We start from the raw sequence: 14,416 nt of genomic DNA on the forward strand, positions 1-14,416 counted from the left end.
ACCATGACAGAATAATTTTGATTTGATTTAGCAAGCCCCAATGTCCACTCTCAGATTAAACACAAACGAAAACACCAGATTTCTTATATTTTGCCAAATAATCAAAACCCTAATCTAAAATCTCGAATTTAACTCACAAGCTATGGATGTCGAAGTAAACTGAATGAATCTAAGCAAGATTGGACTGTCGAAGTGGATAATTGAGTACCCGTGAAATCCCCAAATCGAGAAGCCCACAAATGGAAGAACCTAAATATCAAAGAACCTCCTCCTTCTTCCTAATATGTAGAACCCACAAATGGAACCTTAATCTTGACTGAGTGATGGTTTCAGTTGAGATAGTAGAGGCCTAATCTTGATTGAGTGATGCTTTGAGTGAGATGAGTGATGGCTATTTGGGTGACAGTTTGAGGAGATGGCCGTTTTGAAGAAGATGTGTTTTGAGGAGCTGCTTGAAGAAAATAATTTATCCAAGCTAGAACTCATCATTTGGCCCTTCGGCCCTAAGCCCGCCCGGCCCATAGGGCCGAAGACCCGGCCCGACCCTTTCTCAAATAGGGTAGGGTAAGGGTCATGCAATTGAAAGTTGGTCCGGCCCTTCGGCCCTACCCTTTTGAGCCTGTTAGGGCCAAGCCCGGCCCGGCCCTCTAGGCCCGCCCGTTTAAGCCCTAATATTTTCTATTTTAAAAATAAATTTCTCTTTTTTCTATAGCATACAACTTATCTCTTTTTTTGTAATTGATTTCCTAAGCTTTATTTTCTTTAATTCTTGTTTCTTTTGTTAAATAAAAATTAATTTAGAGATTTAGAGAGATAGTTAATTAAATATAACCTCATTAACTAATATTTATAAATGTTATAGCTTATAAGTTAATCTCAATATATATATATATATATATATATATATATATATAAGGAAATGATCATTTACCCAATTTTGGGGACATTTAACCCCACTTACCCAAACACTTTAAGAGATTGCCACTTAATCAACAGTTTTCATTTTTCAACCCCAATTACCAAACATTTTCAACACGTGCCTGTTTTATTCAATTTTCCTGACGCTTTTGCCCCCCTATAACTGAAACGCTTTCAAATCGTAACAGAAACATGATTTACGGAGCGAAGCTCTCCGATTTTAGAGAGAGAGGATCGGCTGTATTTGTAGAGAGAGAAGCTCCCTGGTTTTTGGGAGTGGAGCTCTATCATTTTAGAGAGAGAGAGGAGCTGTGCGATTTATATAGACAGGAGAGAGAAGCTCCCTGGTTCCGGTTTGTGAAGCTTTCCGGAGATTTCGGTGTGTGAAGCTCTTGCGATTTGTATTTAAAGCTGGTGGTATAAGAGTTACGATTCATAGAGAGAAAATCTGCTGCGATTTTCACATGGATCGAGATCGAGATGCTCTTTGTGTTCCTCCAATGCGGTTTGCTTTTGTTTCTTTATCTTTATCTAATCAGTTTGGCTTTTAGCTCTATTTAATCTGTTTGATTTTAGGAATTTTTTTGTACGAATTGTTGTCTTATTCTCGGACTGATTTTTCTGAATCAGAGCTTCGCGTTATGTCTGTTTTGGTTTTGAATTGTTTTTGTAATTTTGATTTGAACTTCCAGGTGTTTTTGAGTGCATTGTGTTAGTTTTGAGTTTCTGTATTGATTTCGTGGTTCTTTTGCTGAATTCATGCTTGGATTTGGGTTTGAGCTGTTTTCGAAGTGTTTTGGTAGTTCTGATTATATTTTTGGGAGGCAGTAATATTTCTAGTGGGGGCCAATAATGTGTGTTCAACGATATTTTAGTATCTATAATTGTTGCTTACTGATTTTTTTTTTGAATGCATTGCAATTTATTACATCTTCCAAATTTTATTTGCTGTTTTGACTATATTATTGGGGACCAGTAGTGTGTTTATTGGGGGGCAGTAATGTTTTTATGTGTTATTAAGTCGCGGTAATTGTTGACTAGTTATCCTTTTTTCTATTTTAAAAGTAATTTGGTACTGCTTCTATTTCGTTTTGGTAGTTTTGATTAAATTATTGGGGGGCACTACTCAGTTTATTGGGGGGCAGTAATATGTGTTTTAGGTTTAATAATAGATTCGTTTGCCTGTGTTTTCTTCGCAGGTCTATGGCTGATGCTCTGGTTGCTAGGTGCCTTTACTCTGGCAAAGGTTATATGATTCCTTTGAATCAATGCATGAGCTACTCTGAGTTGCATGAAGACATTTTCCGTACATTCCAGTTTTTCCCAAGTGATATTATTGAGCTTCAGTATTCAGTTCCAGGTTGTGAAGTGTGTTTTCTTCGTAACGATCGTGATTTCTAGATGCTGTTTTGCTCTGCTAGAATACATAGGTTAGAGTGTGTCGATATTTCAGTTTTAAAGATTGGGGGAGGTCTTTTGAGAACTTGTTTGGTGGATAGTGGTTCGGAAGTTATTGATGAAGATGATTATTTGGGTGATGCATTCAGGACTGAAGTTCACAAGACGTATTTGTCTGATGAGTGGAGTTCTTATATTCATCATGTTGGGGATAAGTTTCATGGTGCTGCTGATCTCCGTGAGAAGCTCAGGAAGTATGCAATTGCAGTTGGTTTCGAGTTTGTATTCCTGAGAAATGATTTGGACCGTATTGATGCAGTCTGTGCAAATGTTGGAACTGAAGGTTGTGATTGGAATCTTCGTGCTTTTTCATCATCTGCCAATGGTTGCCTTTATATAACAGAGTTGAATAATATTCACACTTGCAAGGGTGTAGTTAGGACTCAAAAGCACAAGCTTTTGGGATCCAAGGTTGTCAAGACTTGCATTGCTGCTGATGTTAGCTTTAATCTTTCATTGAAGCCAAGGGAGATTATGAGCAAGTTCAAATCAACATATGGGTTTGATATTTCCTACAAGGTTGCCTTGAAAGCAAAGCATCGGGCCAAGGAAGAGATTTATGGTTCCGATGCAGACACGTTCAGCAAGTTATCTTGGTATAAGGAAGCTGTTTTGCAGAGTAACCCTGGCTCTTCTTTTGTGTTGGAGGTTGAACCATCTACAAATCATTTTTAGAGGCTTTTCATAGCTTACGGAGGTTGTGTAGAAGGCTTCCAATTCTGTTTGCCTGTGTTGTATGTTGATGGAACGTTTGGTAAAAGCATTTACAAGGGGCAGATTCTGTCTGCAACTGGAAGGAATGGGAATCAAGGTAACTGTATTTGTGATTCTGAGACAGATGCAAACTGGACATTCTTTTTCAAGCATCTGAGGAGTCTGCTTGAACCTCAAGGAAGAGTTATCACATTTATTAGTGATCGGGGTGTTGGGTTGTTGAGTACTTTCGATAAGGTATTTGCTGGTAATCCTCATCTGTTTTGTTACAAGCACTTGGTGGCGAACCTCATCTACACAGAAGGAATACCGTTTTAATTTGCGGTTGCTTAGAGCAGTTGGTGGTGCCGATATTATTGACCCTTTTCTTGCTGAATTGCCTGTGGAAAATTGGTGTTGTGCATTTTATACTAGCTGCCGATATGGAATTATGGCTAATGGGATTGCTGAATCATTTAACTCTTGGATTGCAATTGAGCGTTTGATGCCAGTCTATTGTATGCTGGACCAGACAAGAATTAAACAAATGGAGATGGCGGGTAAAAGGAGGGAAAAGGCAGAACGTTGGACCACAGAACTAACTCCCAAAATGGAGGAAAGGTTGAAGGTGCAGATGGAGAAATCTCGTCGTTTCAGTGTCCATTATTCAAGCCCTGGAGTTTATGAGGTTCGATCTGACTTTTCTTATGTGGTCAACATTTCCGATCATTCATGTTCATGTGCTAAATGGCAGATCAATTGTTTTCCTTGTCCTCACGGCCTTGCTGCATTACAAGCTGATTCTGAAAATGTATATGATTATATTGATAGATACTTTCATGTTGATATGTTCAAGAAGAGCTACAGTTTTCCTATCTGTCCGATAACCAATGTTGATATGTCTTCTTCGGAATTTGCTTCTAAATGTATATTACCTCCCCTTGCGAAGAGGCCCCCCGGGAGGCCTAGGGTGAAGCGGTTCAAGTCTGTTGGAGAGGTTGAAAAGAAGATGATTCGTTGTGGTCATTGTGGCAAAATGGGCACTCATAACAAGTTGAGCTGCACTGAACCTCTCGTTCAGCAGTAGTATATGTTTCTGTAAAGAGTTTTTAGGTTTTGAATTTGTCTATTGGGGGGCAGTAATTGGTTTATTGGGGGCCAGTAATTATTGATTAACAGGCTCAAATAATCATATTTCTTTTGGGGATGTCAGATTCTTTCTGTTGGGATGATTTAAATTGCATTTACATAGCTGAAGTTCAATTTTCCAACAGGTTTAATGCTTACAGGTGGTTTCTGGGGGCCAATAAACATATTAGTGCCCCCCAATAATGTCATCAATACAAAAACTCCTTCTGTATTCAGGCTCAAACAATCATTATTCTTTTAAGAATACAGAATTATAATTTTGTGTTTATTGCAATTGCTTTTATATAGTTGAAGTCAATTTTCGAACAAGTTTAAGCTGTTTTGAATGCATACAGTTGGGTTATGGGGGGACAATAAACCAATTCTTACCCCCCAGAAATGTCATCTTTTCTTGGACACCTAATAATTTGAAACCATTTTCAAATGTTACCGACAAATTTAAATACCAACTGAAATACTGAATGGCATCTTCTTAAATAACAAAAATTATTGGGAGGTAGTAACATGTCTACTTTAGAGCATTTGTGTAAAGTGCCTGCTTCTAATTGAAGTCAGCAACAGTATATCATCCTATAATGCAGTTCATTTCACCATAGTTTGAAGATTAGGCTAGTACGAGAACTTTACAATCCCTACTCTTTGAATACGAAAACTACATGTCTAAATATGTTATATCTAATCTCATGCCTCACTTTCTTCCCATTAGTAGGTGCATGAACCTCTCAAGCAATCTTTTCCTCATGTTGTCCTCGCCTTCCTTGGTTGGTTCTACGCCATTTACAATGCTCTCCATGTAATGTAGCATAAAGGGCCCGCAATCACCGCTGTAAAGAAGTAAAAATAATTTATGTTTAGGGATGTAGGCAGCAACGACAAATGTTACACAAGTGAAATGACAAATAGTTTGCTTTAATGTACTTACGATGATGGGTTCTGTTGCGGGCAGTCAAAGTCTTCATAGAGTTCATAGTCTATCTCCACAACGTTTTCTGTAAGATCCAGTTCCTGGTTTATTTTTCCTCCTCGGTCATTTCTTCTTCAACAATAATCAGGTTTTCCTTATCATCTTCGCCTTTGCATTTTTCTCGAGTGACATCTGGATCTTGGCTTTCTCCTGGCATTCTCATCTTAGTCAAGTTCACAGCATGTAAGAATTTCTTTATGTGCTTTACCTGTTTTTTGCAGATATAGAATTTTAGTTCAACAAATTCATGCTAACAGTATTGAAAACATAATACTGAATTTGTGGAATTACTACATACCACTCTTGCTGCATTCAGGTGGTACTTCTCCTCATTGGTGAATTCATCTATTGGTGGCCTCAATCAATTCATATGACTGAAGCTCCTTTTTTCATTGTCAATTACCAGCAAGGTGTAGTGCATGCTTGTGGTGTGGTGAATTGGTAATAGCACCTTTTTGAAATGGAAGACTGACCACAGGGGTTCATAAATCATTGTCTCGACACCACACTCAAAATGTATAGTGTCCTCATCTTGTTCTTTGGTCTGGTCATACTTTATAGCATATTACTGTATACAGAATGTAACCAAGTTAATTCAAGTTGACACTAAAGATTATCATTGAAACTGGTGTTGTCCCCCAGTAATGTGTTTAGTGGGGGCACTAGACACATTACTGGGGGGCAATAATATGCCTACGGGCCCCCAATAGACCGACATAGAACACTTGTTTTTCATTCAATATGAAAGAAATAAACAGAACATCTTCAAAACACAAAATGATATATATTCAGTACCGGAACATAAGGCAATAATCAATCTACTTCCCCCCAGTAGAATGATTACTGCCCCCCAGTATACACAAATAGTACTCCATAATTCAGTATTTTACACAGTGTTGCTTTCCAATAAACACATAACTCATTGCATTTGGTTTAGGCTACTTACCCCTGCGTCTACTGCGAGGAATCTCACTTGCGCATTATTCTTTTCTGCATCAGACTTCAGCAAGTCAATATAAACGCTGATCACCTGCAAATTGGGTCAGTGGATTTTCCATCAGAACATTATAAGTAACAAGATAAAGGAAAATTGCATGAATTGATGATTTTATTGGGGGGCAGTAATCATTCTACCGGGGGCAGTAATCAATAAATGGAGCCTTTCATTGAAGGACTTACGTCAGTTTCGATGTCCCCCTCTTGGATTATTACTCTTAAGTCGTGCTTGGTGATCCGGCGTAGAAGATCACTGCTGATCCAGTACTCGGTCCTATTCAAACAGAAACATTTGATTCCAATGCAGATTTTATCAGTATGAAAAATGGAAATTGAATTGTTACACCAATTTTAAACCAGGCTGTGTACTTACGTGTCTTTCAAAGCAACGTTGAAGAAGTCTCGATAATACCTTGCCACTGCTGGGTCCAGTGTTTTCCATGTTTGTTTATCGCATTTGACCCCCTTAAGCTTAATCTTGTTGTGAAATTTTCCCTGGGCTTGCAGCATGATTCCTACTTTCTTAGGTGCAGCTCGTTTTATCATTTTTGCCTCTTCCGGAGTATCGTACTCCCACTTCTCCTCTCTAGCCTTCTTGGCAGCCCTCTGGTATGTCTTCACGTTCTTCACTATAGAATGTACCTCTGGAGTTTTCTTCTGTTGTTCCTTTTCGGCATGGGTCCCTTCCTTATGTTTTTCCTTTCCAACTAATGCCATCACTTCTTTCTCAGCAAGAGATGATCACTGTCTCCTAAGAAAGACATTATTGGGTGGCACTAATGTGTCTACTGCCCCTCAATAGACCATCAAACATTACACCGCTTCCTATGTTTCACAGACTATAGAAGTTATTCACACTCAAAACAACAGTTAATGTCTAAAAGACCCCATTATGAGGGTCAATAATGTGTCTACTGCCCCCTACTAGACTGACACAAACCTCACAATTTGCATCAAACATTACACCGCTTCCTATGTTTCACAGTTTATAGAAGTTATTCACATTCAAAACAACAGTTAATGTCCAGAATCCCCCATTATGATGGTCAATAATATGTCTACTGCCCCACACTAAACTGACACAAACCTCACAATTTGATTCATTTATCGACTACTGCAATTTAACACTACATTTACTTTGGAATAGCAGTTTTCAGTCCGTCAATGAATAAAGCAGTGATCATTGGCCCCCAATACGAAGTCTACTGGAGGGCACTAATGTTACAACTTTTATGGTTAGGACTCCACAAGAAGCTTTCAATCACACCTCATTTTATCTAAATTAATAGTTTAGAATCGACAAACAAGATTCGTATCAGATTTTCTCAATTATGAACCAGAAACCCTATATTTCACTGATTTCGGAACATGCAAAGTCATTCGACAAATTTCACAGATATGTAACCAAAATGAAACTTCAAACTACTTTAAATGGAAGATTTTGTAATAGGTTCCTCAGAAAACATGAAAAAAACTGGATAACGGAGGCGGAAATTGAGTTTTTACCTGTTTCAATATCTTCGAAGCCGAAAAAGGGAAAACAATCGCCGGACCTTGAAGCGTCGTCGCCGTAGAACGGTGAGAATCCAGGTGAGAGAGAGAGAGAGAGAAAGAGGGAGTGAGGCAGAGACAGAGAATCGGGTATGGAGGGAGGAAAAGATTTGAATCGGTTTGACCTTTGATAGAGATGGGTAACTGACGAGTCGTGCGGTTTTAGTGTAGTGGCACTACCGTAATAACATTTTTTTTCCGGAGCCTAGATGAGTCTTGACACTGTCGAATTGGGTAAGTGGGCACAAACAGTTGAAGGTGGAGTGATTGGGCCAATATTGGGCTAAAAATGGGTAACTGGTCACATCCTATATATATATATATATATATATATATATATATATATATATATATATATATATATATATATATATATCCCACTAGATTGTAAATAGTTTGGTGCAGAAAATGCTGGAAAGGCTAGCATAGAAACTTGCAGAGAACTCCAAAAATTGTATCTGCTAGCTCCTAAAACAAATGCACCAAGTTCTCGAACAGAACAACACAAATAATAAACTATGAACTTATCCGCCGATCAGTGAAATATAACCAAGTTAAATCAGACCTATAATCTGGTGTTAAGGCCTAAGGACTGAAAGATGTCATCAACCATGCAGTGTAAACTTGGTGTAAGAAGTTAGGACGCAGTTAATTTATCCTATTTCAAGAAAAACTCAAATAGGAAAACTAACAATGAAATACGATGACAAAGGTTGACAGGTTGTGCTTGCCAATCATTGCTTGAATTAACATATGATAAGATGGTACAACAATCAAGTAAAGTGCTTCAGGTACTTGATAGCTACTTCCATTACTTGTAACCATTTCAGAACATACCTATCTAATGATGTGACCTCTGTTTCAAGCTGAGAAGCTCTTTCCTTTGCATCATTTAAAGGCATCGACAACCCCAGTTTCTGCTCACTGTCCTGAAGTCGTTTCCTCAGTTCCCGATCCTGCAGACCTGCAATACAACGACTTCAGTATAAAACAATTCCTAATAGCAAAAGTTTTGGTCCAATCCATCAAGAAACCAACTATACCTATGCCCCAGGTTGTTTAAACTAGAATCAGTGATTATTGATTTAAAAGTTTAGGTTTATTTATGACTATTATGGATTTCCTCATTTCCAGTTATTTCAAAACCTTAGCAAAGAGAGGCATATAAAGTCTATGCTAGGCATTTCAAATTGTTTCCCCTGTATTAAAATAAATAAATAAATAAAATATATAGAATGCATGAAATGAGTCAAATTCATTATAACAATAAAGTACAGAACTTACATAGAAATAGACCTTCAAGCAAATCAACACCTTCAAGCACATGAGAAGCACATGAGAAGCAATTTCTGGTGGAATTATTGGTGATGGCGGGCCCATCATCAGATCATCTCCCACCAAAATGGTTTCCTCCATAGTTGGTTGTGAATCAACTGCAGCCCAGAAAAGGTAGCATCAAAATCTTGATCATAAGTTTATAACTCAGTTACAAATTCAAGAAATATATCATTTGGGCTAAATAATTTCTGACATCTCATCAACAGTGAAAGAAAAAAAGAGGAGAGAAGTTGGGATTGGATGTCAACAGGTGACAGGTTGAGGTGACAACATCAAAGGAGGAGCTTGTTACATATTATTGAGGCAACAATTGAAATTGGATAGTGGAAACTACGACAAACTCTTCATAATTCAGAAATTTAATATTCTGGAACGAGGCCTAAAAATCATGACTATCAATAGATTAATTTACGGAAGAAGGCCATTTAGTTGAACTCATATTTGTTGTTTTAAAATTCTTTTTCCAAGCCACCAGAACAAAATCGTTTAGCATCATATAACCCATTGAAACCAAAGTAATATAGTGCTACAGTACAAGGTAATGCAATTGAAATCATGATGATTGTAAAGATAGTGAGACAATTTGGTGGACACAAGACCATTACAGCAGTAGACTCGATTCCAATTTTCATCAACACACAAAAAACAAAACGTAAAAGTTGTGAAGGGTCGAGATTATCAACACGACGAGTACTAATAAACATCAAAGCATATAACTTTGCACGTACCATCCATGGTTGCTTCTTGTTAACCTTCCACGACCAAAAGCAGTGGTAGCCAATGCAGGCTTCACGACCGAAGGACAGTAGAACCTGGAGATTATAAAAGAAAAACAAAAAAAAGATGAATGAAACAATGGATACAGTCTTTCTGTGAATTGCGGCATTTTATGGAACATATTGACAGAATTGTCGGAACCCAGTAGCTGTATAAACATTTCACTTTTTTAACAACATGGGTATTGGAGAAAGACCAAGTCTGAAACAAAATTAGTTTCAAAGATTTCAGTATCCGGTAGTATATTAACAACGAGCGTTCTATGACTATACTGGGACCCATTGAAAAATAGAGCAGTTCAGCTTCGAGGTTGCCTTTGGGGCATTTTATCAAACACCTGGTATGCAGCATTAGCGAAATAGAAAATATTTCTCACCCAGGTAGTGAGGACTGATGATTTTATTGTAAGGTTAAATTAGAGCAGTTCAGTTCAATTCCTATGAAAAGGCTAAATTAGTGAGGACTGATGATTTTATTGTAAGACGGAAACTGGGAGAGCTCAAGTGAAATGAGCCACTTCCCTACGCAAATAAATACGTGGTGCTTTTAGTGAAGGACCCTTTGATAAATATTTATCAGATGGTGACAATTTTTTTTTTTTTTTGGGTATAAGTCTTGTGGCTCAATCCAACTTATTTTACCCCTACTTTCTTCTTTACATTCTCAACAGGTTTCAAATTTTCCGAGATGTCCATCCACTGACCTTAAACCTCAGGCCAATATCTCATATCTGATTTTGTCAATTGAACCCGGTTCTCGCCTCAGCTTGATACCCCCGAGCAATTGGCACCAATAGAAGCTCCCCTCCCAGCTCATAAAAGTAACATGTATAAGTCTATTGTAAGTTGGAGACTGCTCACAAAACACTAGTTGTTGATATCATTCACACACAAAAAAAGTTCGTTGGGAAATATAGGTGGACTCATCATCATTTGATGGAGCATCAACACTTTATTCAAAAAGAGATAGAGTGTGTCAAAATTTCTTGGGAGGGAGACTGGATTTCTTTTCAGTTTGCTATTTATATCAAGCTCTCTAAAATCCTCTACAATCCATCAGTTAATGAAATCCTTGAAAATCATTCAACTTTTGAATACCACTAAATTTGAATAGATATTTTAAAATTTCATAACATTTTTTTAAAATAATAAAAGTCTGATAGACTCTTAATTCAAAAGAATTTTCTACAAAAGAATAAAAAATATTTACAGTCTGTACCAACTATCAATTTGTCAATACAGAAAAAAAAACATAAGTGTAAACAGAGACCTCGATCTCTTTTTTTCAATGCAGTGAATAAAAGGAGAACCGTTAACCATATACACTTTGATTTCTAATAGATGAGGTCGAAGATCAGCTGAATTTTGAGTGAAACAACTATACTTTAATTTTCTTCCAATATGACGCTGTTGTATTAGATAATAGGAAAGGAAGTGAATAAAATAGAAATAAAATCATGTTTATTATGAATATCAACTTCAAGAACTTGTTTATCTGAACTTTACTACTCCTTGAAGGAAAAGAGAAAAAAAAAATTGGTATTGATGATTGATAATAATTATAAATTTTTTAACCACATATCAAAGTCGAAGCAATTCAAGAATAAGCCTTATAATCATTGGCAATAGTAATCATTTGCTTCATTCAGTAATAATGAGTAACTCTGCGTTTTGAAGGATGTTTATTTGAGAAAATGTGTGATCTGTAAATGCTCACGAAAAGCATTTCAAGATTGGTGCGCTGCAGGGAACTAGCATGAAATATCTCACACAAATTTCAATCGCGGTATGTAAAAATACAATATTATGACTATGACTAACTACATAACTTCATTGAAAATTTTCAAGTTCCGAACGGCAAAATTACTTATAAAACCTACATGAAGTTTGAAGTTTGAAGTTTTCATTGCAGAGGTTCAAGATAGGAATCCCAACTGAAAGAGACTGGAAACTAATTTTTGGCTTAGCATGCAGTTACAGGAGTACTGGAAACATCCTACATATTTTCTTAGGATGATAAAACAAATCGTGAGAATTTGGATTCTTCTTTAGAACTTGATCTTATACAATGAACACCTTGCAGACCAACTTGATTTAGGATCATCCTTCTTGAACAAAGTCAAACACCTAAGCCTTATGATCATCGGCAATAGTAATCGTTTGCTTCATATAGTAATAATGAGTAACTCTGCGTTTTGAAGGATGTTTGTTTGAGAAAATGTGTGATCAGTAAATGCTCACGCAAACATTTCAAGGTTGATGTGCTGACAGTGCTGTAGGGAACTAGCATGAAATATCTCACACAAATTTCAAATGACGTATGTAAAAAATACAATATTATGACTATGACTAACTACATAATTGAAAATTTTCGAGTTCGGAACTGCAAAATTACACACGATTTTTTTTTATTTACTTTTATTTTTATTTTTATTATTTTTTAATTTAAGACCTATATGAAGTTTTTGAACTTTTCATTACAGATGTTCAAGACAGCATTCCCAACTCAAAGAGACTGGAAACTAATTTTTGGCTTAGCCAAGATAGACAGTGACTTGCACTATACGCTCCCATGGGAATGGTATATCAATGCACAGACAGATACACAAACAACAAAGTTCTTTTCCTTCCGATTTTCAACTGTAAGAGAATTTTATATCAACGCCTATATTCATCTCCGCAGTCACCAATAACTTGAAGGAGATTCTTCCCTTTCTTTGTGACTTCTTCTATGCTGCTTATATCATCCTCATCAAGAGCAAGTGAAAACACAGCATTAGAGTCTTGGATATGTTCTGACAACCCGAGTCTAACGCCTATCATCGATCCTGCCACACCTCGCTGCAATATTTACAACCCAAATAAAGCAAATTATACATCTTATGACATTTGCTGTAAAAATGACCTTTGATGAACAAATATGATCCTATAAGTTCTTATGTAGCAGTTGAACTGACTGTACCTGATCTAGTATGTATTTCACAGCAAGATTGGGGATTGTGACACCATGTTTAGAAGCAATTCTTTTGAGTGTCTGAAGAAGAGTTTGAAAAAGACTCCATCCTCCCCAGGCATCAACAGCGTCGTCTCGATCGATTCGGCCCCAGGCGCCCCTGGTCTGCCACATTCCGTTCAGGACACGGCATATGTCCAACGAATCGCTGCCGTTACTCACTATGACTCGGTTGGTCTCGCTGCTGCTGCTCACCTGAGTAGCCTGCCGCCGCACCTGACCGAGTTGGACCGCGGTCAGGGCCGAGTTGAAAATGGTGATTTGAACGACGTCGGATTGGGCAGGAGGTTGTGTAAATGGAGAGTTGCCATTTTCGCGGGGAGTCTGGAAGCAATTGGCGGTAATTGGTGAACGCTCGGAAATGAAATGATAAGGCGATGTTTAGTTTTCAGAATATGTAAAAATGGAAAACTCCAACTATAGTGATGTCTTATTATTAGTTTTTTTTTGACAAATTTAACTATAATATTAATTGATATTTTAAATAAATTTCTGATTTTTTTTTTTTCAAAAGTTTTTTCCGACCATTTGTTAGTTAAAAGGTTGTACACTTTAATATTAAGTGTTGATTTAATTTTACGAATTTCTTGGACCGTTAGATTCAAGATAATCTGTTTAGTTTCTTAATTTCTTAACCTGAAACTCATGTGTGACCCAGGTTTCAATTTGAGACATTTTAGAGGACTAGTTATTGGTTTGAGACCTCTTTTAGCACTAGTCTTATTATGAGACCCTCATTTGTTGTTGTTGGAGTGGTGGTTTATACCATGGCAATCTCATTTTGATACTTGAAACCATGGTTGAAACTGACCTAATGTGTCAGTCATTTTGAATTTTGTGAGGGGGTCTTTTGATTGGAGTTGTACGACAATGGGAATTCATGGGTAAGGACCTAAGATTTTACCCCTTCGTCTGAGTAAGCAGCAACTAGGCCGAGCAGACCTTGAAGGACAATGAGTCCTAAGAAGAATGTTGCTGTTTTTCTTCCCGGTAGCTCCTTGTATATTCACTAGCAGTGAATTGAACATTCTGAAAGAGGCTTGGCAAGATGCATGTGTCGTGGGAGCTAAAAAAGCATGATTTATAGTAAAGATGAGAGATTTACAGCAGCTAGGAAAGCTTGGTTTCAAATTATAGTTAATGGGTTTTTGAATTCGAAGTGGGTTTTTGGGATACATGTTGGGGGAATTGCTTGGTTTTGTTTCTGGGTTTTCACATATGTTTCGAGGTTGGTTCTGAATGGGTTTCTCGGTGAGTATGGGAATAGCTTGGGTTTGCTTTGCGTATGGATTTCTTTGGGGTTGTTTCTGAATGACTTTTACAATAGTAAGAAATCTCAATTTATAGGAGAGTTGATGTGTGATGTAGCATTAAGCTTGCTACCTTGCCTTTGGCGTGTAGCTGTGTTTGTAATCACAGAAATCCTACTACTGGGATTACCATTCCAAGATTTTCGCTGTTGAAATCTGCTGTTGGGATTGCTGTGAACACCCGAAATTCTCAGTTAAATATTTCGTAATTTGATATTTGTTCAAGTATATGATATATGAATTTGGGGCA

General features: G+C 37.3%; 4 protein-coding genes across 4 annotated transcripts; 2 read left to right on the forward strand and 2 right to left on the reverse strand.

Annotated features, from left to right (window-relative positions):
• Positions 1-2,121: 2,121 nt before the first annotated feature.
• On the forward strand, positions 2,122-3,051 carry LOC112163725. Its single transcript, XM_024299999.1, has 2 exons — positions 2,122-2,278; positions 2,372-3,051. The coding sequence occupies exons 1-2, from the start codon at positions 2,122-2,124 to the stop codon at positions 3,049-3,051; spliced, it is 837 nt and encodes a 278-aa protein (XP_024155767.1).
• Positions 3,052-3,520: 469 nt separating this feature from the next.
• On the forward strand, positions 3,521-4,156 carry LOC112163726. Its single transcript, XM_024300001.1, has one exon. It carries the CDS (start codon positions 3,521-3,523, stop codon positions 4,154-4,156), a length of 636 nt encoding a protein of 211 aa, XP_024155769.1.
• Positions 4,157-6,072: 1,916 nt separating this feature from the next.
• LOC112168038 lies at positions 6,073-10,354 on the reverse strand. The gene is made up of 7 exons (XM_040507366.1): positions 10,221-10,354; positions 9,796-9,879; positions 9,014-9,162; positions 8,567-8,693; positions 6,552-7,003; positions 6,362-6,452; positions 6,073-6,212 (listed from the first exon to the last, which is right to left on the reverse strand). Exons 5-7 carry the CDS (start codon positions 6,893-6,895, stop codon positions 6,102-6,104), a joined length of 546 nt encoding a protein of 181 aa, XP_040363300.1. The 5' UTR covers positions 6,896-7,003; positions 8,567-8,693; positions 9,014-9,162; positions 9,796-9,879; positions 10,221-10,354; the 3' UTR covers positions 6,073-6,101.
• A 1,869-nt stretch (positions 10,355-12,223) lies between these two features.
• LOC112168026 lies at positions 12,224-12,985 on the reverse strand. The gene is made up of 2 exons (XM_024305137.2): positions 12,806-12,985; positions 12,224-12,684 (listed from the first exon to the last, which is right to left on the reverse strand). Exons 1-2 carry the CDS (start codon positions 12,968-12,970, stop codon positions 12,502-12,504), a joined length of 348 nt encoding a protein of 115 aa, XP_024160905.1. The 5' UTR covers positions 12,971-12,985; the 3' UTR covers positions 12,224-12,501.
• Between the last annotated feature and the right edge of the window lie 1,431 nt (positions 12,986-14,416).

This window comes from Rosa chinensis, chromosome 5, assembly GCF_002994745.2.
Source record: "Rosa chinensis cultivar Old Blush chromosome 5, RchiOBHm-V2, whole genome shotgun sequence".
Lineage (NCBI taxonomy): Eukaryota > Viridiplantae > Streptophyta > Magnoliopsida > Rosales > Rosaceae > Rosa > Rosa chinensis.

Coding starts and splice junctions, on each gene's coding strand:
- LOC112163725 (XM_024299999.1), top strand. CDS start 2,122: ATGGCTGATGCTCTGGTTGCTAGGTGCCTTTACTCTGGCAAAGGTTAT. Junction 2,279..2,371: donor GCTTCAGTATTCAGTTCCAG/GTTGTGAAGTGT, acceptor TCGATATTTCAG/TTTTAAAGATTGGGGGAGGT.
- LOC112163726 (XM_024300001.1), top strand. CDS start 3,521: ATGGCTAATGGGATTGCTGAATCATTTAACTCTTGGATTGCAATTGAG.
- LOC112168038 (XM_040507366.1), bottom strand. CDS start 6,895: ATGGCATTAGTTGGAAAGGAAAAACATAAGGAAGGGACCCATGCCGAA. Junction 6,453..6,551: donor AACGTTGCTTTGAAAGACAC/GTAAGTACACAG, acceptor CTGTTTGAATAG/GACCGAGTACTGGATCAGCA. Junction 6,213..6,361: donor AGGGGGACATCGAAACTGAC/GTAAGTCCTTCA, acceptor CCCAATTTGCAG/GTGATCAGCGTTTATATTGA.
- LOC112168026 (XM_024305137.2), bottom strand. CDS start 12,970: ATGTGGCAGACCAGGGGCGCCTGGGGCCGAATCGATCGAGACGACGCT. Junction 12,685..12,805: donor TGAAATACATACTAGATCAG/GTACAGTCAGTT, acceptor TAAATATTGCAG/CGAGGTGTGGCAGGATCGAT.